At 57.7% G+C, this 21,618-nt stretch overlaps 5 protein-coding genes across 8 annotated transcripts in view; 3 read left to right on the top strand and 2 right to left on the bottom strand.

The window, feature by feature from the left end:
- The window catches only part of Dot1l (DOT1 like histone lysine methyltransferase), a 50,887-nt gene extending 46,980 nt beyond the window's left edge, over positions 1–3,907 (top strand). Inside the window, exon 28 of the mRNA XM_076919387.1 lies at positions 591–3,907. Coding sequence (XP_076775502.1) covers positions 591–1,186 — 596 coding nt within the window. The 3' untranslated portion in view covers positions 1,187–3,907. The remainder of the gene's footprint in view (positions 1–590) is intronic.
- Positions 3,908–4,437: 530 nt separating this feature from the next.
- Plekhj1 (pleckstrin homology domain containing J1) lies at positions 4,438–6,608 on the bottom strand. The gene is made up of 6 exons (XM_076919386.1): positions 6,459–6,608; positions 6,287–6,354; positions 6,150–6,216; positions 5,052–5,142; positions 4,912–4,975; positions 4,438–4,843 (listed from the first exon to the last, which is right to left on the bottom strand). Exons 1-6 carry the CDS (start codon positions 6,550–6,552, stop codon positions 4,733–4,735), a joined length of 495 nt encoding a protein of 164 aa, XP_076775501.1. The 5' UTR covers positions 6,553–6,608; the 3' UTR covers positions 4,438–4,732.
- A 47-nt stretch (positions 6,609–6,655) lies between these two features.
- Sf3a2 (splicing factor 3a subunit 2) lies at positions 6,656–12,987 on the top strand. Of its 4 annotated transcripts, none has more exons than XM_076919384.1 (9): positions 6,656–6,793; positions 9,288–9,450; positions 9,576–9,647; positions 10,490–10,536; positions 10,891–11,000; positions 11,526–11,575; positions 11,668–11,808; positions 11,904–11,972; positions 12,052–12,987. In XM_076919384.1, the coding sequence occupies exons 2-9, from the start codon at positions 9,325–9,327 to the stop codon at positions 12,871–12,873; spliced, it is 1,437 nt and encodes a 478-aa protein (XP_076775499.1). In that variant the 5' UTR covers positions 6,656–6,793; positions 9,288–9,324; the 3' UTR covers positions 12,874–12,987. The 4 variants fall into 4 exon arrangements, with proteins under 4 accessions (XP_076775499.1, XP_076775497.1, XP_076775500.1 ...); XM_076919382.1 differs by lacking the exon at positions 6,656–6,793 and adding an exon at positions 6,938–7,131; XM_076919385.1 differs by lacking the exon at positions 6,656–6,793 and adding an exon at positions 7,145–7,422.
- Positions 12,988–13,116: 129 nt separating this feature from the next.
- On the top strand, positions 13,117–15,765 carry Amh (anti-Mullerian hormone). The gene is made up of 5 exons (XM_076919381.1): positions 13,117–13,710; positions 14,105–14,247; positions 14,428–14,536; positions 14,624–14,783; positions 14,883–15,765. Exons 1-5 carry the CDS (start codon positions 13,308–13,310, stop codon positions 15,730–15,732), a joined length of 1,665 nt encoding a protein of 554 aa, XP_076775496.1. The 5' UTR covers positions 13,117–13,307; the 3' UTR covers positions 15,733–15,765.
- A 732-nt stretch (positions 15,766–16,497) lies between these two features.
- Jsrp1 (junctional sarcoplasmic reticulum protein 1) lies at positions 16,498–20,833 on the bottom strand. The gene is made up of 7 exons (XM_076919380.1): positions 20,746–20,833; positions 19,574–19,693; positions 19,319–19,356; positions 18,266–18,371; positions 17,993–18,166; positions 17,128–17,207; positions 16,498–17,024 (listed from the first exon to the last, which is right to left on the bottom strand). Exons 2-7 carry the CDS (start codon positions 19,686–19,688, stop codon positions 16,551–16,553), a joined length of 987 nt encoding a protein of 328 aa, XP_076775495.1. The 5' UTR covers positions 19,689–19,693; positions 20,746–20,833; the 3' UTR covers positions 16,498–16,550.
- Positions 20,834–21,618: the final 785 nt, after the last annotated feature.

The raw sequence follows: 21,618 nt of genomic DNA, 5'->3' as shown, positions 1-21,618 counted from the left end.
CTTCTGGCCCCAGTCCAGGAGCTCACTCAGTCCCTCACCAGCCACTTAGAGGTTCCTTCCGAGCTCTAGCTCTCGAGGGCTAAAGCCTCACATGCATCCGTGCAAGCTCCTGGCAGCCCCCGGCTGGGACGCGAGGAGGAGGAGACTGCTGGCTAGCCTCATAACACATGCCTCTTGTTTTCAGAAGACCACGGTGCACTTAACTAGGGCAGTCCTTTCTTCTGGGGCCTCCCCTGGTTGAGGTGACCGCCCACATGCCTCATGGCTGGTCCGCGGAAGTGGGCCTGGTGCGAAATGAGTCCAGGAGGGCCTGCTCGGACTGCACAGGCGCAGGGTGGAGCGGAGCCTGGGCCACAGGCCAGGCGTGGTGCGGTGCTGGCTGGGCAGGGGCGGGCAGGTGGGCCCGAGGGGCAGGGCCTCGGCCTGGCAGGTAAGTGTCCCACACTGAGCCCGCTGCTTGCTGCTTGTGCCTGCGCTTGGACCGGAGTCACGCTGTCTTCTGCTTCTCCCTGCTGGCGGCTGTGCTCCTCTTGCTCCGCCCGCCCGGACCATGCCGCCTGTTGAAGCTGCTTTTTCTCTCCTGTTTACAGGTGTCTTTACCCACGCGGTGCCCTCCGCCTCTGCTCACCCGTTTGGAGCTGGTGTCGGCAGCGGGGCTGTGTGTAGCAGTGCCACACTGGGCCTGAGCCCGCTGCAGGCGGCGGCCAGCACCTCGGCTTCTTCCTTTCAGGCCGCGGCTTCGGTCGAGACTCGGCCGCCCCCTCCACCTCCCCTACTTCCTCCTCAGCATCTTGGCCGGCCCCCTGCGGGGCCACCTGTCCTCCATGCACCCCCTCCTCCTAACGTCGCCTTGCCTCCTCCACCTGCGCTGCTGGCTTCTAACCCTGAGCCAGTGCTTCTGCAGAGCCTGGCCTCCCTCCCGGCTAACAACGCTTTCTTACCCCCCTCCTCTGCCGCCTCTCTGCAGCCTGCTAATGCCTCTCTATCTGTCAAGCTCGCCTCCCTCCCACACAAGGTCTCCCGCCCCTCCTTCACGGTGCACCACCAGCCCCTGCCCCGGCTGGCCCTGGCGCAGGCCGCGCCCGCCGCCCCACAGGCCAGCACCTCGGGGCCATCTGCTGTGTGGGTTTCCCTTGGCATGCCGCCTCCTTATGCCGCGCACCTTTCGGGGGTTAAGCCTCGATAAAGACCTTGCTTAGCTAGCCGTTCATGTTCTGTAAGGTAAGGCTAGAGCCAAACCGTCCTTCCTCTTGCCCAGAAGACGGCTGGCAGGGCTCGGCAGATGCCTGGGGTCCTGAGTGGTGGAGATGGGAGGCTAATGGAGACAGGCAGGGCCAGCGTATGCTAGAGTGCCGGCCTGGGCAGGGCCAGCCACCGAGAGCCAGGACGGCGAAGCCGTGAGACTCAAGTGTGCTAGACCAGAGAGAGCTAAGGGCAGCCTGCACTCAAACCATGAGGCTCCTGGCCCATAGCAGTTCATAATGATGGGGTTGCATTTTTTGCTTCAGCCTCCACCCTCAAGTTCACCTGTGCAGAAGAAATAAGGGGTAGTCCGTGGGTGAGGTTCTAGGCTGTAGATAGGCAGAAAGCTGCCTGGGGTAGAATGGCATCCTTGAGCTCAGAGTTGGGGCTTAAGGAACAGGGAGTCCCACCTACCTCTCCTGAACAGAGGCTGTGAGACCCTGCCTGGCTCTCAGCCCTGTAAGTGAAGAAGAGCCATTGGGTATGACTGTGTGGTGGCAGGAGCCTGGGCAGAGAGGGCAACCTGGCTGTCACCATCTGGAGGTCCTAGGACTAGACCTCTCCAGCTGACCTACTCTTGAGTACTCAGCGAGGCAGACCTGGAGGGGCTGGGCCCACCAGCGCCTGCCAGGAATGCCCCCCTATGCCCTTGTGTTCTGCTGGGCAGCTCAGCTGAGGCAGGCGTATTGAATACACCTAACCTATGCCCCTCCTCCCTGCAGGTAATTAGGACTTCTACTACCTCAGCCACGACCTATGCAAGGACGGTGTGGACCAAGCCTGCTGCCTGCCAGGCCGGCGGAGCCGGACATGGAGCCACTGTGAATCGGCGGCACCGCAGGAGGTGCTGGACTGGTCCAGTTTGTACTGTCAATAGTTTTAGATAAAGTATTTATCTTTTTTTTTTTTTTAAAGTATAAGCAATTCTGACTTACTTTATTCCATCAAAGTCGTCCAAGGCAACCTCTTGAGACGTCTAAGTGTCTGTGAGAGAGAATAATATAAAGACTTGGCCTGCTGGGCTGGCCACCACAAGGACTCCTGACTCCGTCCTGGTGCTATCTCACCAGCAAGCCCATGCCTGCCCATCTCCACCTCTGCCCTGGGTGCTGCCCCAAACGTGGACTGTGGCCAAACAGTTCTCAGATGTGCCCCCAACACCTTGTTCTGACACCAAAGGCACGCCTGGCATGCCCGATGGGGGCTGACTTTCAGGTCCCCCTCCTCAGAACTTGCCTGCTGTCACTGTGAACACCCCACTATTAACCCTGTGGCTTCGGGCATGCCTTTGCAGTGGGTGCAGACTGGGCAGGGGCAGGACGGGGGCTCCAGCTGGGCTGATGAGTGGTGCTGACAGGTGAGGGTCACCTCTGCAGGGCTCGGTGGCTCCTGTGACAAGTGCATTTACTTTGTATTTCTTTGCTTTTCTGGCTCGGGGCATGCTGGTCAGGTGATGTGGGGCTGGCCCAATGTGGGTCCCCTGGCATCTGTGTATAAGAGAGTCACATGATCAGTGACAGTATTTTATAGAGATTTGATGGAGATTTATAAATTTCATAGACTTGACTGCATTTATTTTTAGATTGTATAATGCACAGTGAACTTTAAAGGAAAGTGAGGAGGAGGAAAAATACTTTTATTTATTCAAATGCACAACAAAGAAAAGAATGGCACTGGCCAGGGACCCTGCAGGAGTGCGGCCCAGATGTGCTGGGCTGCCCGGGGCCTCTGGTCACTATGGGCACCGCCTGCCTGTGTCTAGGAGTTGCTTCCTGGCCCTGGGGATAGGTGCGCTGGGAGTGACTGCAGAAGTCAGGGCTACTTTAACTCTGAGGCCGTCCTGACTGCCCTCAATGTTGGTCACTTCCAGTCGTGGGTTGGTGGGCTATGAGGGGAGAGGTCATGTTGCCCAACTCCAACCCACTTCCCAAAGCAGTTGTGAAGACGGTGCTGGTGTCCTCTCCCACCCCCTTCCCACCCTGCGATGGTGCTCATGTTTGGCAGGCCTGTTTCTGTGCACCACAGCTAACTAAGGTGCTGCAGAACAGGGTGGCCTAAACAAAAGCTAGCAGATCCCAGGCCTGGAACAAACCCCGAGTGAACACTGTACACACCGCCCGCCCGCCCACCACCCTGGCAGCTGCTGCTCCAGAGGGCGCTGCCTCCACCTTACTTGAGTGTTAGGGGACAGACACTGCATGTTCATGGCCCAGTGGGCCACAGGTGCTCCAGGCACAGCTGCAAGTCCTCTCTTGAGCCCATATGAAACCGGAACCCATAGTAAACTGACCATGGTGCATGGTGGCCCCAGGCACCCTGTGACTGATGGTCCTAGTACAGGGTAAGGCTGCCTCAGTCGTCCTTGCCACTCCAACCCAAGGTTGCTGCAGGGCTTTGAGCTCAGGAACTGATAGAAAGCCCTACAGACCGGGACCACCACTCCCACGCTAGCCCAGACGGGACACACCTCCCAGTTCCTACCCTCAACCTACACAGCTTTTTTGACAGCCTGGCCTGTGTGTAACTTGATGCAGCATCGCTCTGTCTTGTAATGACCTCTGTACTTAACGGGTGCATTGTTCTCTCCCCTTGGTTGCCCCAAGGCATCTCACTCATTGTTGCTGCCTCTAGACACAGTATAATAAATAAAGCCGTTTTCACTTGAGCCAGTTCTCAGTGCCAGTCTTTCTTTGCCAGTTCGTTGCTGTCCAACCTGACTGGAAGAGCAGCATACATACATGCTTATCTCGAGGCTCACAGAGACGCTGATGAATTCCCTCTTTGCCTTAGAATCCAATCCTGACTGAGTCAAGACTCCTTGATAGTGTTTAGAAAGCCGGGGTTTGTATGTCCCTTACCGCCTGGGCAGAACACTGCCTGCCTCTCCCTGTCAGGGCCACCTACCACACCCACTTATATGTATACACACACACACACACTCCAAGCCCAGGACCAGGCACACCGTGAGCTTGTCTTCCCCCCCCCCCCCCCCCCCCCCCCCCCCCCCCCCCCCAATTCTGCCTACATCTGCACTTCTGTGTGTGCCACCAGCCCAGCTTTCCTGGGTTTGTTTTTCCAGACAGGGTTTCTCTATATAGCCCTGGCTTTTCTGGAACTCAGAGATCCTCTTCCCTCTGGTTTCTAAGTGCCCACCAGCCTGTATCCCCCTCCTTCTCTTCCCTACTCACTCCAATGTGGCTCAAAAAAGAGGTACCTTTATTGAAGAGTGGGCTCAGCACTGAACGCGGGCAACCATGGCCTGCTCTATCAGCAGGAATGGGGTTCACAGTGTTAACTAGCATTGTACATTCATCTGGCAATGGACAGGGGAGCTGTACATCAGTCCCTGGATGTACATACTCAAGGGGAGATGGCATGGAGAACGAGGACCACAGACCCTGCCCACCTCCTCTGGACCTTTGAACAGATGTATTTAAACCTATTTAAAAAAAAAAAAAGCTTCCCAGGGTAGCCAGGGGCCCAGAGAGGGTCAGTCCAACACATCTAACTGGGAGCCAATACAAGCAGTCCGTCCATCCTTAGGCAGGCTATTCAGCTGGAACCTGGCCTCCTCGGAGATGCCAAACTGCTCCAGGGGATCCTGTGGGGTGCATGGTGGCTGTAAGCAAGGCCAGGGAAAGCTGCCCCATCCCCTCCAGCCCCACACACCTTGCCAGTCATCTTCCTGATCTCATTCCTGTAGAAGACGAGGCTCCGCCGCATGTATTCATAGCTGGAGAAAAGGGCTGGGCTTACTGGTCACATCCCTCATGGTCCCACCCAGCTCCCAGCAGTCCCCACAGCCCCACCTGGCCCGCTGCAGAGCCTCCATCCACTCCTGACACTGCTCTTGGCTACAGCATTCGAAGTGGTATTTCCTGCTGAGGTCTTCCACGAAGCCTGGAAAAGGTTAAAGGAAAGGCGTCACCTCTGGTCAGTGTCCAGTTGGTCTACACCTTACTGGCCACAAGTCCCAGCTTCCTCTCACTAGGGTTTCAAACTGCACCTTCTCTTGTTCTAACACCAAGCCAAGCCATCTTCTGCCTGTCACTGGCTGGCTTTGTCCTCCAAACTCCTGACCCTTGGACCCACAAATAAGGGACCCAATAGGAAGCTGCCAATGGAACTGGTGAATGTAAGGTCATTAGGGTAGGCCCTAAACTGAATGGAAATAGGATGTGAGAGATGGCTCAGTCGGTCAAGAGCCTGTCATGTAAGCATGAGGACCTAGTTCAAGCCCCAGCATCCATGTCAAGGAGTAGAAGGAATGCACCTGTAACCTCAGTGCTGAAGAGAAGGAAGGGTTCCTAGGGCTTGCTGGCCAGTCAGTATAGCTTAAAAATGAGTCCCAGGTAGGACCGTGAAGTGACCAAAGCAGGCAGGCGCCTGTTGCCAAGCCTGCTGACCAGCGTTTTATGTTGGAGACCTCCGTAGTGGAAGATGAGAACCAACCACAAGTTTTTCTCTGGCCTGGCATACTCACACTCAAAACGTGTGCACATGCGCAAGAAGCAGAAAATGGGGACAGATGGAGATGATAGAGGTATGGATGACATGATGGCCAGATCTCTACAAGGTACTGTAAAGATTTCGCCAGGGGAGAAAGCTGAGACAGGTGTCACTTAAAGCCCTGTCCGCACCCTGCCCGTGGCAGAGACGGCGGCAGAGACTGTTTCTGCTATACACACCAAGTTCGCAGACTGCACCTCTCTCAGCTGGGAATGGGCAGAGGGTCGGGGAAGAAACTAAGACGAGAACCAGACCCAGTGGACACTGAGTGACAGCTGGGCCAGTCCTGGGCCACCAGCGGACGAGGGATCCAGGACAAACAGAGGCTCCTAAGGAAAAGGATCGGATGCGTGGAGCAGAGTCCGGAGTGGAAACGGTGGGGACCAGAGAGCACTTACTGATAGAGAAGCCACCCGGCTCTTCCTGGGCCACTCTGCAGCGCTCCAGCAACAGGGCTCCGAGGGGCTGCGCGAGACACGGCCATGAGCGCCAGCCTCCGGGCCGCGCGGGTCCCCCGCGCCCCCCACGCCCCTACCTCGGCCTCGTCCGGGCGGAAGTAAAAAAGGAAGTTGACCACCAGCTTCACCAGCCGCCTCTTGGCCACTGCAGGCACAGGGCGGTGTCAGTACGGGAACTCTTCTCATCCGCCCACCCAGGAACCGCGCCGGCCCGCCCAAGTGCCCCAGACGCGGCCCCGACCGGCTCACCGCTGCCCTTTTTGGGGCCTCGCATGCCCAGCTCGGCGGCCATCTCTGCCGGCTGCCGGGACAGCGCCTGCAACTCTTTCTCGTTGTACCGCATCTCGACGCCCGGATCCTCGCGAACCAAAACGCGCCCTGCCTCCCGGCCGCCGTCCTCCCAGAAGCCGCAGCCAGCGCCACAAAAGTCTCAGGGAACGACCTCGGAAGTCCCTACAGGGCTGCTGCGCCTGCGCGTGGTGGGGCTTGTTGCTTGGCCCTAGTTTGTGGGTCGGCTCAGTTGAACGCGGAGTCGGACGGGAAGGAGATCGCCCGTCCTTACATAGCCGTCAGACACACTAAACGTAAGGTGTAGGGTTAGACTCATAGCACCCCAAAATAAGTGAGGCTCCTCCTCGGGACGGTGAACCCTAATGCTTTCGTCCTGTCGCGATAGTCAGCGCCACAGACTTAGGGCGGAGCGAGACTTGTGGACAGCGCAGTGCGCACGCGCACTCCGTGTCCGGGCGCTCCTTTTTCTCCCGCCTCCGGACGGAGGACTTTATCCGCTGGGCATGCGCACACGTGAAACTCCGCCTTATTTGCTCCCGGAAAGGATTGCTTTAGTCGGCCGTGCGCATGCGCACGGCGAAATCGCGGCCTTCGGGGGAGATTAAACCCGGGTAACAAGGCCTAGGTGTTGGTAAGGAGCTACACGGTTTGTCGGTGGCGGCTGCCCCGTCTGTGGGGCTTGAGAGTGGGAACGAGAGCGCGGGGGCGTGGCGGGGAGGGGCGGTGGCCGCCCTCTTTCCTCCGGAGGGCGCGCTCTCGCGAGGCCCGTTGGGTCGTGGCGTGATCGCAGATTTCTGTGGCGCGCCCGCGGTCTCCGGGGTGGTTGGGGATCTTGGGGTGTCTTTTGGCCTCCTTGGTTGCCTCAGTTTCCCTCTTCGTTAGTCGGAGCCCCGGCGACCTCTGCTCCTGCCCACCGGACCAGGTCCGCTGCTGGGATTAAAAGATAACGGTATATGCACGTAAAAGCGATCTGTCCTTGGACCAGGCCGGCTCAGACCATTACCTTAACCAGAGCCTCCACGGGAGCCCGTGGGGTCGCACGCCTCCCATCCATTCGTCCTGTGACGCCATTCAGCACAACTTTCCATTTATTCATTCATTCAGAACAACTTTCCATTTATTTCAGACCTGGAACTGTGGACTAGGCCGGCTTCGAGCTCACACACATTCCCATGCCTCTGCCTCCCGCGTCCTGGGGTTTGCAGCGTGAGCCGCCACACTGGGCCGGTTTGATTTGTTTTAAGGAAGCAAGGGTTTATTTTGGCTGACAGTGTGAAGGTGCAGTGCGCTGTGGTGGTCGCGTTGCAGCTAGAAGCAGCTAAATGCTGGTGTTCGAATCCTTTCCCCGTGTTTTTTTTTTTTTTTTTTAAGAACTTGTTGCTTTATGCGTGTCTGTGTGTGAGTATGGTTGGTACCCATCGAGTCCAGAAAAGGATGTCCGATTCCCTGGAGCTGGAGTTTCTGCTGCTTGTGATCCGCACCAAGTCATCTTGCTAGCCTTCCCAGCACCCTTTTATTTGAGCCAGGATGTCACTGCACAGTCCCGTTTGGTCTCTAACTCTAACCCAACCATCTTCCTACCTTGACCTCTAAGATAAGGAGCTGGGATGAAAGGTGTATACCGCGGCGCCCCACGTTTTCTTCGCTTCCTGAGGTTGGGAACTGTTGGTGGGCCGAGGAGGTAGCTCGGTGCTGAGGGTGCAGAATTTGTGCGTCATCCACGGAGCCAAGCAGGGTGCTCGCCCAGGCCAGTTTTGTCCTCTTGTTTGTTTTCCCTCCAAAGCTGATGAATTGCATTTTTGCAGTGGATACCTGTACACACTCAACCTCAAGCACTCCTAGGGGACCTTGTGCTGGACAAATGCTCCACCCTTGAGTTGCACCCTGGGGCTGGACGGGTACCCAGTCTCCCTGGGAAGGCCAGCCACAAAGTCCTGTGTTCTTGGAAGTTGTCTTTGCCAGACGTTGAAGTGGTTTCCTACCCTGCTGCTGGTACCACTCTTAGACTCTGCTCTTGTGTCTGGCCAACTTCATCTCTGAGAGTGGGTCTCCAGGCAGCTTTGGAAGATGTAGACAATGCTCTCTTCAGTCCTTGTGTGGCAGAGCATGAAACATCCAACAGGCTGGGCCTGCCCCACCACTTTCATCTCTCACCCATCCCTGTCAGCATCTAGAGCATCCTGTATCCTTTGCCTTCTGGCCTCTTCCTCCTTCACAGCCAGTGATGTCAGTGTCCTGTCTGCCTCGGGCATACTCTGGTGATATTGTAGTTAACTAGGTACCTGGCCCTCAAGGTTCTTGGTCACATTTGCAGAGCCCCTTGTGCTGTAGGAGACTCTGGCAATGATGATAAGAACTGCCTCCACTTGTGTCCTGGGTGCTGGCTCTGGGTTTACCTGTAGGTTTAAACCAAGGGCTGGGCAGACACTGAGTGTCTGACGTGTTCTGCCGTCAGATGACACTGCTGGGGGCTTTGGCCGAGCCTCAAAGTCGGGACCCTTGGTCCGGAGCGTTCCATATGCCATGTGTCAGGTGGAGGAGGGGTGTGTCCCTTAATGCCTGCAAAGGCAGGCAGAGGCCAGCCTGATCTGTGTACGATTCTAAGGTAGCCATGGCTCCATAGAGAACCTCTCTGAATAATCAGTTACATCGGGAGGTGGCTCAGCTGTGGTCACAGCACTTGGGAGGCTCAGGAGTTCAGAGGAAGAGTGACCTGACTGCTGGGCCACCCTGTGGTCCTAGCATCATCTACAGTGTTCTGAGCCTTAGTTGTCCTTGCTCCCCCAGGTTTCTTCCTGTCCCCTAAAGCACCCGTGCCTGCATCATGGACTTCCAGCACCGACCTGGAGGCAAAACTGGGAGTGGGGGCGTGGCCTCCTCCTCAGAGAGCAACCGGGACCGGAGAGAGCGCCTGCGGCAACTGGCCCTGGAAACCATAGACATCAACAAGGTGGGAGGTGGGGGTGGGTAGGGGGGAGGACAGAGTTCCCACACCCACAGAGCTGTCACCACACCTCAGTTCCTTGTTCATGGGGCCAGGCTTTGTGGTCTAATGGTACATTTATTCACTCCCAGGACCCATATTTTATGAAGAACCACCTGGGATCCTATGAGTGCAAACTCTGTCTGACTCTGCATAACAATGAGGTATCCGCCCCTCCTTTCTCTCCACTCTTCTACACTGGTGAGGTGACACCGGTAGGCCTTGGACCTGCCACCCAGAGCCAACTGCTCACTCAGTATTGGTCTGGTTTCATTGAATTCCAGTTTTTCCCAGCTCTGGAGATCAGAGCTCAGCCTAGGGCTTAGCCATGCTGGGTAAGCAGTGAACTTCATCCCAGGTCAGTCCTTGAGGCGGGGGCTCCCTGTGCAGCACTGACTAGCCTGGAGCCCAGTGTGTAGAGCTGGCTGGCCCTGTACTGATGCTCTTGCCTGTGTCCCCGGCTGGCCCTCTAACATAACAGCACTTGTTGGCTGGACACCAGCTACCCTTTATTCTTTTTCTTTGACTGTTTGCTCTGTGAATGCCCTCACAAACAGTAATGGACGGCAGCCAGCAGCAGAATTGCTTCTGCACTTTGGGGGTTCAGGGGTGTGTGTAGCTATTGTCCCATCTTCTGAGGGGGAGAGCACTCTGGGATTTGTTTCCCTGCTCGTCTCTGGAGGAGCAGACTGATGAGCTGTGGGTGGAACCTGTCTGGCCGTGTTGACAGTGGGCGGTGCTGAGTAGTGTCCTGGGCCGCATGCCTCTGGTGGTGGGCTCAGCACGGAAGATGGCGGTTGCTCTAAACTACTGAGGGGTTTCTAGGGAGGGGTGGGGGCAATGTGAGTCACGGGTCTCTCACGTGCAGCCATCGCCACTGTGATGCTCTGCAGACTCCCATGTTCCACCAAGCTCCAGGCCTCAACTATACTACCGTTATGGTTGATCTGCAGGTCCCAGTCCTGCCCTCCTTACCTTCAGTGGCATGTCTCCTTTCTCTCCGCAGGGGAGCTACCTGGCCCATACCCAAGGGAAGAAACATCAGACTAACTTGTGAGCCCCTAAATCCCTGGTACCCCAGGACCACAACACTGCTACTCATGAGGGAGATGGTCATGTGGGCTGGATGAATGGTGGGGGGTGGGGAGGGGAGAGGCCGCCTGCATCTATATTCTTGACCCCCTACCCCCACCTCGTGTTTTAGCCTTACTGACTCAGTATAGAGCAGATGGCCAAGGGGTAAGGAGAGCAGTGGTGCCAGGATTCTCACCTGTTCTGCCCTGCTTGATGTACCCCAGGACTGAGCCGCTCAGTCCTCTCCTTCGACTCCAAGAGCAGCGGCTCTGGCTCCTGGGTGCTCGGCCTTGGTGGCTGGCAGAGGGGCCAAGCACCTGTGTCTGTTTACAGGGCCCGGCGTGCTGCCAAGGAAGCCAAAGAAGCCCCTGCCCAGCCTGCACCAGAGAAGGTCAAGGTGGAGGTGAAGAAGTTTGTGAAGATTGGCCGCCCTGGCTACAAAGGTGGGTGTGTGTGTGTGTGTGTGTGTGTGTGTGTGTTGGCCTGCCCACGGCTGTGGGCTGCGGCATGAATGAACCCTGGGCCCTGGCACCAGACACACTGTCGCCTTCTTTCTGTCCTTAGAGTAACCATTCCCTTAGTGTTGCCAAAAGCTCCCAGGTGCTGATAAGCACCATCCCCACTTCCAGAGCAGGAGGGGGAGGCAGGCTGTTGCAGTCACTGCTCCTAGAGGCCCCTGAGTGTCCTGGTCTGGCCAGAAAACCAGTCTTGTGGCCAGCAGGAACCCAGGGAACCAAGTTGCCAAGAGTTCCCTTTGGCAGCAGGGTCCCAGGAGGACAGGGCACAGCGCTTCCCTGCCCTGCTCTCTGAGACTTTGGCTGCTGCCCTGCACAGAGTGCTGGGTGGGGCATCCCTCACCTTATGTCCTGGCCATGTGGCCTCAGGGCAGAGAAGCCAGGCCTTGTGTTGAGGGACCTTGCTCCTGTGTATACACACAGCACGTGACGACCCCATCCCCTCTGTTGCAGTGACCAAGCAGAGGGACACGGAGATGGGCCAGCAGAGCCTGCTGTTCCAGGTGAGGTGGGACCAGTCAGGGATGGACCAGACACACCGTGGTCCTGGTGTGCTGGTGGTGCTGGTGCCAACACTGCTGTGCGTGCTCCCCAGATTGACTACCCTGAGATTGCAGAGGGCATCATGCCTCGCCACCGCTTCATGTCTGCCTACGAGCAGAGGATCGAGCCCCCGGACCGCCGCTGGCAGTACCTGCTCATGGCTGCTGAGCCGTATGAGACCATTGCCTTTAAGGTGAGGCCCTGCAGGGCAGAGCGGGCTGGTCGATTCGGCTGTCTGTCTATCCCAGCCCCTCTTTGGGGTGCTGCAGCCTCTGACTCCCTCCCTAGGTGCCGAGCCGGGAGATTGACAAGGCTGAGGGCAAGTTTTGGACCCACTGGAACCGAGAGACCAAGCAGGTGAGGTTCCACAGGCCTTGTATGGGTTTCCTCCCCAACCCCCATGGCCCTGCTCCAGTCACTGACCCTCCCCCTATAGTTTTTTCTACAGTTCCACTTTAAGATGGAGAAGCCTCCCGCCCCTCCCAGCCTCCCAGCAGGACCCCCAGGTGTCAAGCGGCCCCCGCCCCCACTCATGAATGGACTGCCTCCTCGTCCCCCACTCCCTGATGCCTTGCCGCCACCTCCACCTGGTGGCCTGCCTCTCCCTCCTATGCCCCCCACTGGGCCTGCTCCCTCTGTTCCCCCTGGACCTCCCCAGATGCCCCCCCCAGCTCCAGGGGTGCACCCCCCAGCACCAGTGGTCCATCCACCAACATCTGGGGTCCATCCCCCAGCTCCTGGGGTCCATCCTCCAACACCAGTGGTCCATCCACCAACATCTGGGGTCCATCCCCCAGCTCCTGGGGTCCATCCCCCAGCCCCTGGAGTGCACCCACCAGCCCCTGGAGTGCACCCACCAGCCCCTGGAGTGCACCCACCAGCCCCTGGAGTGCACCCACCAGCACCAGGGGTCCACCCACCAGCTCCAGGAGTCCACCCACCAGCTCCAGGGGTCCACCCTCCTCCATCAGCTGGAGTTCATCCTCAGGCTCCAGGGGTACACCCACCGGCTCCTGCAGTCCACCCTCAAGCCCCTGGTGTGCATCCCCCAGCCCCTGGGATCCACCCTCAGGCACCAGGGGTGCACCCCCAGCCTCCTCCTGGAGTCCACCCAGCTGCCCCGGGGGTCCACCCTCAGCCTCCAGGGGTTCACCCCTCAAATCCTGGGGTGCACCCTGCTCCTATGCCCCCCATGTTAAGGCCCCCACTCCCCTCAGATGGCCCTGGGAACATGCCTCCCCCTCCCCCAGGCAACTAGAAGTTCTCCCCCCGCCCCCAGCATCTGTGGTCTGTGTGGTCTTTTCCCATGGCCAGTCCTTGGAAGGTTTTCTATTTTGCCCTGCCCTGAGCCTATTAAAGTCTCCCCCACGTCTCCCTGTCTGCAGTGTGGTTTAGTAGTGGGGATGGGTGGGCATTGCTTGTCTCTGTTGAAGACATGGTGACCCTGGGGGTCCTCCAGGTGGGCTCCCCAGGCAGATGGGAGCTACTCAAGGACAGCTCCAAACTCTGTAGTTGTGGGCCCGGCTCTGAGGACAGAAAGCCCTTTGAGACAGCCACCTCCCACCTGCTGGGCATGCAGAGCGCCAGGAACTGTCCCCCAAGGTCACCTCTGGAGTTGATAGGGGTGTCCTCCCAAGCACTCTGGCTCAGCCTTACATATAAGCAGGGCCACCCAGACCTTGTTGTATCACCATGCGGGGGCCATGCCTCTCTCCACTGGCGCTGCTGCTGGTGACCATGGGGACTGTGTCACAGGCTGAGATGGCTGAAGAGCTGGCCACCAACACCAGGGGCCTTATCTTCTTTGAAGATGGACTCTGGCCTTCCAGCGGCTCCCCTGAGCCTTTGTGCCTGGTGACAGTGAGAGGGGAGGGGAACACAACCAGAGCTTCCCTAAGGGTAGTGGGGGGCCTGGACAGCTATGAGCATGCCTTCCTGGAGGCTGTCCAGGAGTCTCGCTGGGGACCCCAAGACCTGACCACTTTCGGAGTCTGCAGTACTGACTCTCAGGCTACCCTGCCTGCCTTGCAGCGCCTTGGGGCCTGGCTAGGGCAGACGGGGGAACAGCAGTTGCTAGTCCTACATCTGGCTGAAGGTATGTGATGGACTGTCTCAGTGCCCCTGCTGCCTTGGGACTACCTGAGGCCCCCAGTGCTTGGGCAGAAGCTGGAGGGGGCACAGGGGCCGGGGGGGGGGAGGGGGCTTGCTTGATTGTCAGGCAGAACCTTGTACACCCTTGCGGGAGCTGTAGTATACAAGATGGCAGAACACACCCCAGTGGTCACACCTTCACCGACAGGCTGACTACAAAGCAGACCTGCGGTGTCCCTACAAGCAAGGTCTTCACACCTTGGATCAGGGTCCCTCAGGCCTACATGGCCTTAGAAGGCCCCCAATTAGAGTCCAGCTGAGGGACTCTGTAGGACAGGCTTTGAGGGATAGAAGCTAATGGCCTCAGAGATTCAGCTGTCACCAATATTTGCCCACAGTGATATGGGAGCCCAAGCTCTTGCTGAAGTTCCAAGAGCCTCCACCTGGGGGAGCCAGCCGCTGGGAGCAGGCCCTGTTAGTGCTATACCCTGGACCAGGCCCCCATGTCACAGTCACCGGGGCTGGACTGCAGGGCACACAGGTACCAGAGACTGGCATGGGCCCATCCCAACAGCCCTCTGGTTGAGGGTTGGGGAAGAGGTTGTGCCAAATGGGAGGGTTCCTGGGGGTACACCTGGGAGTCTATCGGCAGTATGGCGGGGTGGTGCCTGTACCCTGACCATCTTCCCCAGTCCAGCCGACTGAGTCCCTGTGTCCACAGAACCTCTGCCCTACTCGGGACACCCGCTATTTGGTGCTGACCATGGACTTCCCAGCGGGGGCCTGGAGCGGCTCGGGCCTCTCCCTAACCCTTCAACCGAGCAGAGAAGGTAGGTCCTGGCAGAGGGGAGGGGACAATGTGGAAGGAGGCTGCGCTTAGACCTCGCCCTCAGCCAGCAAGTGCCCACCCTCTACAGGTGCCACCCTGAGCATCGCTCAGCTGCAGGCTTTTCTGTTTGGCTCTGATTCCCGGTGTTTCACGCGGATGACTCCCACCCTGGTGCTGCTGCCACCCGCTGGGCCGTCACCACAGCCAGCACATGGCCAGCTGGACACCTTGCCTTTCCCGCAGCCCGGGTGCGTGCAGGGACGGAGGAGGAGCTGGGACGTTGCGGGGGATAAAGGGTCCACCGCAGCCTCTTGTGCTCACAACTGGCCCACTTCCTTCTATTCTAGGCTGTCCCTTGAGCCCGAGGACCTGCCACATAGCGCAGACCCCTTCCTAGAGACCCTCACTCGCTTGGTACGTGCTCTGCGGGGACCTCTGACTCGGAACTCGAACACACGTCTGGCCCTGGACCCTAGTGCGCTGGCCAGCTTCCCACAGGGCCTGGTCAACCTGTCAGACCCCACAGCACTGGGGCGCCTGCTCGATGGGGAGGAACCCCTGTTACTGCTGCTGTCACCCGCTGCGGCCACCGTGGGGGAACCTATGCCACTGCACGGCCCCGCTTCTGCTCCCTGGGCAGCGGGCCTGGCACGCAGGGTAGCGGTGGAGCTTCAGGCGGCAGCCTCGGAGCTGCGGGACCTCCCGGGCCTGCCACCCACAGCTCCCCCGCTGCTGTCGCGCCTGCTGGCGCTGTGCCCCAACGACTCTCGCAGCGCCGGGGACCCGCTGCGCGCGCTGCTGTTGCTGAAGGCGCTTCAGGGCTTGCGTGCCGAGTGGCGTGGGCGGGAAGGGCGCGGTAGGGCGGGGCGCAGCGCGGGGACAGGGACAGATGGGCCATGCGCACTGCGCGAGCTGAGCGTGGACCTACGCGCAGAGCGTTCGGTGCTCATCCCGGAGACCTACCAAGCCAACAACTGCCAAGGCGCCTGCGCGTGGCCGCAGTCCGACCGCAACCCGCGCTACGGGAACCACGTGGTGCTGTTGCTAAAAATGCAGGCACGCGGGGCCGCCCTGGGGCGCCTGCCCTGCTGCGTGCCCACTGCCTACGCGGGCAAGCTACTCATCAGCTTGTCCGAGGAGCGCATCAGCGCGCACCACGTGCCCAACATGGTGGCCACCGAGTGCGGCTGCCGGTGACGCCCTCCCCCCCCCAAGTCAGCGCCCCAATAAAGATCAGCAAACACTCAGCTGGGGTGTCTGTGAGTGGAGGGAACTCCTGTCAACCTCCCTTCTAACATGCAAAGCTTAAGTCCTTCCCACCCACCCCCTTACTCCCCCGTGGGTGAGCGCTCTGTCCCTACCACTTTTCTGTATTCAAGACAGGATCTCTCTGTGTGGACCAGGCTGGCCTTGAACTCAGAGATCCTCTTGTCTCTGCCTCCCCAGTGCTAGGATTAAACTCCTGGCCCCTGTAACTTTCTAAATTAGTTAATTTGTATGTGTGGTGGGGAGAGAGAGGTGCCGGGCCCCGAAGGAAGCTGAAGCAGAAGAAATGCTTCAAGTCAGCCTGAATTACAGAGCAAAGCTCTCTCAAAAAACAATGGAGCCAGAGAAACGGCTCAGCAGCAGAGGACACTCGCACATCCCAACAAACACAGATTCAGATCTTTACAAGCAAAACAAAAGCCAAGTGTAGTGTGCACACTCGTCCTCCCAGCGCTCTGGGGGCGGAGACAAGAGAATCAGGATTTTAAGCCAGGCCTGGTTGCACATGCTTGTGCAGTCGCAGTGGAGGTCAGAAAAGCAGAACTGAGTGCATGCGCTCCCTCCACGGTGTGGGTCCCGGGATCGAACTCAGGCGGTTGGCCTTGGCAGCAAGCGCCTTTCCCCACTCCACTATCTCATCCGCCCTGTCCCCATCTCTTTGAACCTTAGGGTCCAAGCACAAAGGAGCAGACAATGTGGCTGTCACAGCACGGCCTTTATTGGCTGGTGCTACTGGGAGAGGGGCAGGATCAGTCACGCCCCTTTCCTCCACGGGGCTTCTGTCTGGGCCGGTCATCACGGTCGTGCCGTCGCCGGGGAGCCCAGGCTTGAAGCTTCCCAAGCTCGAGGACCCTGGAGTCCCGCCTCCATGGCCGATGGCCTCCTTCCCGCGCCTCCCAGCGCCGTGGCAGTGATTGGCGGGGCTCCCTAGTGACCTGTGGCTTCTCCCTCTTCGGCTTTTCTCTTCTCGGCTTCTCCTTCTTCAGTTTTTCCCCTTTCCTTGGCTTCTCTTTCCGTGGCTTCTCCTGGGACCCTTGGTCCCCAATCGGTGCGCGCTCCTCCCCAGAGGCTTCCGAGATGGACTCTCCAGGTTCTACCTGGGTTTCTGTAGCCTCAGGCCTCCCGGGAAGCTCAGGCTCATTCTGCATCCGTGCCTGGGGTGCTGGTGGCCCAGGCTTCGGCTGAGGAGGCCCGGGTGGGGGCACCAAAACTGGAGGCTTAGGCTGCCAAGAGACAAAGTGGGGTCCTGGAGTCTGTGCACACAGGCCCAGCCTCCTCCGTTGGTGAGCAGCCCCATCAGGTGAAATCACTGAAAGGAAGGCTTACCGCTGCCGCTGGCTTCTTGGGTGGAGAGCTGGGCGAGACCCACTGCTGTGGGGCAGCCACGGACTCCCCAGCCACTGCGTCTGAAAGGTAGGCAGTCTGAGCCGGAGGAATGGGTACAGCCACCTACCTCTTCCTTGCCCTCAACCCCAGAACTCTGCTGGGGTACCCCAACCTAGAGAACTCTCTTTTTTTCTCTGTGGAGTGGCCATTCCCCAGACTAGCCATAAGGTGGGGGCGATCCTCTGCGCCAGGCTCAGCCATGTATGTCTGTCATCCCAGCTGGAGGAATGCGGAGACACTAGGATTACCACCAGACGCAGGCTAGCCCTGTGCCTTTGTGAAGTGAGCTCTTGACTGAAAACAAAAAGCCAGGGCCCAAGGTCTACTCCTGCCATCCTAGATCTTGGAAGGTCAAAGCAGGGAGGGTCAGGAGACCATCCTGAGCTACATAGAGAGGTTGAGGCCGTGAGCGTTTTGTCCGACTGGTGGTGGCATACATTCCAGCGTTCGGGAGGAAGAGACAGCTCTCTAAGTTTGAGGCCAGCCTGCGATATAATGTTGAGTTCCAGCCAGCTAGGGGTACATAGTGAGACTGTCTCAAAATGAGTGAATGAGTGAATGAATGAATGAATGACAAGCCCAGAACATCTGGAAACCAGGCTTGCTTGTGAAAACTTAACGTAGACACCATAAAGCTAGGAGCTAGGTGTGACCTTGGGCCTCACAGGCTGGGGGACAAGCTATTCTGGGAATAGAGGAAGGGACAGTTGAGCGGAAGGTTTGTAGGAACAGTAGAGTCACAGCCCAGGGCAAGGCTGGAGGGAATGCCCCAATCCCTGTGGAGTCCCTGCCCTGTGGAGCTCACCCTGACATAGCTGGAGAGCCGAGCCCAGCAGGGCCACCAGCGAGGCCAGCACCAGGCACTTGTTGAGCGTCAGATCTCCCCAGGGCAGGTCATTGTCGCTTGGAGGCGGCGGCGGGGGCGGCTGCAGGGGAGGTGCAACCTGCTGCTTCTTACGCGCAGGAACGCTCCGGGGGCCTGAGGGACAAGAATGGATCCGCCTATCGCCTGTGGTTCCTACCCCGTCCCAGGGTGCAGACCACACCCACCTCCTCACCCTCTCCTGAGCAAACCTACTTGTTCCAGCTTTGCTGGTTGTTGTGCCCTCCCTGCCAGCAAGCTCCTTTTCCATCTTCTTCAGCCCGGCATCCCCAGCGCCAGCAGGAACTGGATCCTGAAGGACCTGTAGGGCATCGGGAGACAGTCCACAGGACTGTCAGTCCAGATGTCCTGTGGACCACCACCTCCTTACAAATGAGTTGTAGAGACTCCATTCTGTTATCCCAACCCTCAGGAGGGTGAGTCAGGGGGGTTGCTTGGAGTTGATTGCCACCCTGACCTTCATAGTGAGACTCTGTCTCTAAAAATCAAAAAGGAGGAGCCCAGCCAAACACTCAGTGGGGTGACTGCGCTGCCCACAAACCTGACAGGTAGAGTTGGACCCCCCCCCTCACCTGGCAGGAGAAAACAGCCTGGAGATTTGTCATCTGATCCCACGCTGTGCATGTGTTCACCACACACAAATAATTATATATATACACACATATGTATACAGAGAATACACAGAGGCTGGAGAGGCAGCTCAGCGGTTACAGCACCAGCTGCTCCCGCAGAGGACTCAGGTTCAATCCCCAGCACCCACATGGAGGCTCACAACCACCTGTGACTCCAGCTATAGATCAGACGTCCGCTTCTGACCTCCTCTAGCATGAGGAACACGTGTGTGCAGGCAAAACACAAAATAAGAATTAAATAAAAATAAGCATCCATAGACATAAAATAAAAATGAGGAGAAGATTTTAAAGGAATGTGGAGTCATAGCTTGCCCAGCGTGCGGGAAGCTGGGCTCCAACCCTGTGTCACAGAAACCAGGCTTGGTGGCAAGACCCAGGCCTCAGGAAGGAGAGGCAGGAGGCTCAGAGTTCAGGGTCATCCTTGACGTTTGAATTTGAGGACAGCCTGGGCTATATGAGACCCCTAACTCAAAGAAAAGGAGAGAGAGAGAGAGAGAGAGAGAGAGAGAGAGAGAGAGAGAGAGAGAGAGGATATCAGGGGAGAAGAGAACCAGAGAAAACCATTTCTTTTCTCAGCCGTCCCAACTTCCCAGGGACACAGCTACTCACTACTCACATGGGTCCAGCTGCTGGAGTCAGCCGGCCTGGATGTCCCTGTAGGTAAAACAGGAAGACAAACAGTGGGCTATTCACCACCCTGACCGATCCGGTGCCATCTCCTCCCCGACTCTGCCAGGAGATAAGTGAGCACAGCTTCCACATGACAAGGAACATGGGGCTGAGACAGAGACACATAGTATGTCTCATCATGAATTCCAGTCCAGATCTGGCCTCCAAAGCTGAGCTGCCAGGTGCTCCTCAGTCACTGTACCTCGAGCCTTGCTGTCTGGCCGCCGGCCTGAGGTCTCCTCTAGGAACAGGAGATCATCAGTGGGGAGGCAGCTGCCCAGGCCCCCATCCAGGTCCTCCAAGCCTCTGGTCGTCATAGAGACTGGAAGATGGAGATGGAGACAGGACGTGGTCTCTGTCTTTATTGGAGAAACTTAAACCCTTACATGCTCTCCGCACACACGCTCCCCTCCCTCACAGCCCAGCCACTGGAAGACTCCACCAGCATTGCAAGACACAAAGCTGTGGTTCAGAGAGGCTCAGGGCCCAGTCAAGGTCACACAGTGATAAATCCAAAGGCTCACGCTGGAACCCTGCTCCTAGGGCCGGCTCATGTTCATGTTCTCTGAAGCCATCCACTATTTTTATCCAGTGTCTAAAGCCAGCAGGGGGTGAGCCTGGCAGCCCAGCCCCTCCCCCCCCACCCCCCCAGCACTGACTGTCTCACTGACATGAAGGGGGTGAGCTGAAGCCCCAGCAGCCTGGCCCAGCAGTCACTATGACAACTGTGGAGCAGGGTGTGCATGAGTCCTGAGGATTTTCCACTGTCTTTCCTGCCCCCTTTCCCATAGGGCACAAGGAGAAACTGAGACCAGAGGCTGTGCTGAGTCCAAGCCAAACACAAGACCTAGCTTACTATGGTAAAGGGGGATGTCCCCATGGCCTCTGGCTGTCAGTGTTAATGTGCCCCCATGCCCAAACAGAAACACTTTGAAAACAGGGAGAGGCTGGGCTGGCGAGAGGGCTCAGCAGGTAAAGGAGCTTGCAGCTTAGACTAACCGTCTGAATTCAATCCTTCAACCCCCTTTACCCACACCACACAGCTGGAAGGAGAGACTAGACTCCTCAGGCTGTCGTCTGACGACCACACATGCACCTTAGAATTCAGCATTTACGTTAGCACCTAGTATCTACATGTACACCAAAAAATAAAAAAATTAAATTAAATTAAAAATGAAAGGAAAATAAAATCTTGGAGGGTTTTCAACGCGGGGGAGGGAGCCAAAACACAGGAGACACAGAGAGTCTGGCCCCCACCTCTGTGTGTAGGGGGTGATGGTCACAAAAACTGGGGACCCTTCTGACATCAGAGATTCCCACACCAAGCTCTAGGGACCCACACCTCTGTCCAGGTCTCCCCACAGCCCCTCTTACCCTACAGCCTCCGAGCTGGGCTTGAGAGACAGGAGAGTGGACAGAGGGGTAGCCTGTGACAGACAGCAGCAGGTGGCCAGAGACAGCTGGGAGCCAGGGAGTCAGGAGGAGGGACTTCCATGGAGTCACTGGCAGGGTAGCTGCTACCCTAGCAGTGGTACAGAGCACAGAGCTGGCTGAGGGTGACCCACTCCTGCCTCAGTACATAGCCTGCCCCTCCAGCAATAAACCAGGGGCCTTGTTTGCTGCTCTGGTGTCGGAAGGCTGGAGTCCAGGGGCCTAGGCAACTGTGACTCCAGCAGCCATGTCTGAAGCTTCTGCTTTGTGCAGGTCGCCTCTGCTCTGCGTTCTAGGGCCACTCACACTGTTCACCACTGCTTCATGCTTTCTCGTCTTGTCTTGTCTTCTTTTGCTCTCCTGGAACTTGCTCTGTATGTAGGTAGACCAGGCTGACCTCAAACTCATAGAGATTCGCTTGTGTCTGGTTCTTTTTTTTTTTTTTTTTTAAGATTTATTTATTTTATTTATGAGTACACTGTAGGTGTCTTCAGACACATCCAAGAGGGCATCGGATCCCATTACAGATGGTTGTGAGCCACCAGGTGGTTACTGGGAATTGAACTCAGGACCTCTGGAAGAGCAGTCAGTGCTCTAACCACTGAGCCATCTCTCCAGCCCAGCTGGAGTCTCTTTTTATACTACATGAGTTACTTTAAGTAAGGTGGACTGAATCCAGAACCCCAGCCCCTCTCTGGGGACTCTAAGTGGGGCTCCACCCCTGACCACACCCTCAGCCTGGAAATTTTAGGTAGTGACAGAACAGTGTCACAGCTGGGGACATCTGGATGGCAATGTCTGGGTAAACAAGGCTTC

Source organism: Arvicanthis niloticus, chromosome 22, assembly GCF_011762505.2.
Source record: "Arvicanthis niloticus isolate mArvNil1 chromosome 22, mArvNil1.pat.X, whole genome shotgun sequence".
Lineage (NCBI taxonomy): Eukaryota > Metazoa > Chordata > Mammalia > Rodentia > Muridae > Arvicanthis > Arvicanthis niloticus.
Note: the sequence above shows the minus strand (reverse complement) of the source record. Positions and strands in the feature narration are given on the sequence as shown.

What these genes read in the sequence shown, in the direction of transcription:
- Amh (XM_076919381.1), top strand. Translation starts at nt 13,308, where the DNA reads ATGCGGGGGCCATGCCTCTCTCCACTGGCGCTGCTGCTGGTGACCATG. An exon ending in AGTCCTACATCTGGCTGAAG is followed by an intron (nt 13,711 to 14,104) that starts GTATGTGATGGA and finishes ATTTGCCCACAG; the next exon opens with TGATATGGGAGCCCAAGCTC. An exon ending in TTGCCTTTCCCGCAGCCCGG is followed by an intron (nt 14,784 to 14,882) that starts GTGCGTGCAGGG and finishes CTTCTATTCTAG; the next exon opens with GCTGTCCCTTGAGCCCGAGG.
- Plekhj1 (XM_076919386.1), bottom strand. Translation starts at nt 6,552, where the DNA reads ATGCGGTACAACGAGAAAGAGTTGCAGGCGCTGTCCCGGCAGCCGGCA. An exon ending in GAGGCTCTGCAGCGGGCCAG is followed by an intron (nt 4,976 to 5,051) that starts GTGGGGCTGTGG and finishes CCTTTTCTCCAG; the next exon opens with CTATGAATACATGCGGCGGA. An exon ending in TCAGGAAGATGACTGGCAAG is followed by an intron (nt 4,844 to 4,911) that starts GTGTGTGGGGCT and finishes TGCACCCCACAG; the next exon opens with GATCCCCTGGAGCAGTTTGG.
- Jsrp1 (XM_076919380.1), bottom strand. Translation starts at nt 19,688, where the DNA reads ATGACGACCAGAGGCTTGGAGGACCTGGATGGGGGCCTGGGCAGCTGC. An exon ending in ACTCCAGCAGCTGGACCCAT is followed by an intron (nt 18,372 to 19,318) that starts GTGAGTAGTGAG and finishes GATGCCCTACAG; the next exon opens with GTCCTTCAGGATCCAGTTCC. An exon ending in AACCAGCAAAGCTGGAACAA is followed by an intron (nt 18,167 to 18,265) that starts GTAGGTTTGCTC and finishes CTTGTCCCTCAG; the next exon opens with GCCCCCGGAGCGTTCCTGCG.
- Sf3a2 (XM_076919384.1), top strand. Translation starts at nt 9,325, where the DNA reads ATGGACTTCCAGCACCGACCTGGAGGCAAAACTGGGAGTGGGGGCGTG. An exon ending in AGCAGAGCCTGCTGTTCCAG is followed by an intron (nt 11,576 to 11,667) that starts GTGAGGTGGGAC and finishes CGTGCTCCCCAG; the next exon opens with ATTGACTACCCTGAGATTGC. An exon ending in GGAACCGAGAGACCAAGCAG is followed by an intron (nt 11,973 to 12,051) that starts GTGAGGTTCCAC and finishes CTCCCCCTATAG; the next exon opens with TTTTTTCTACAGTTCCACTT.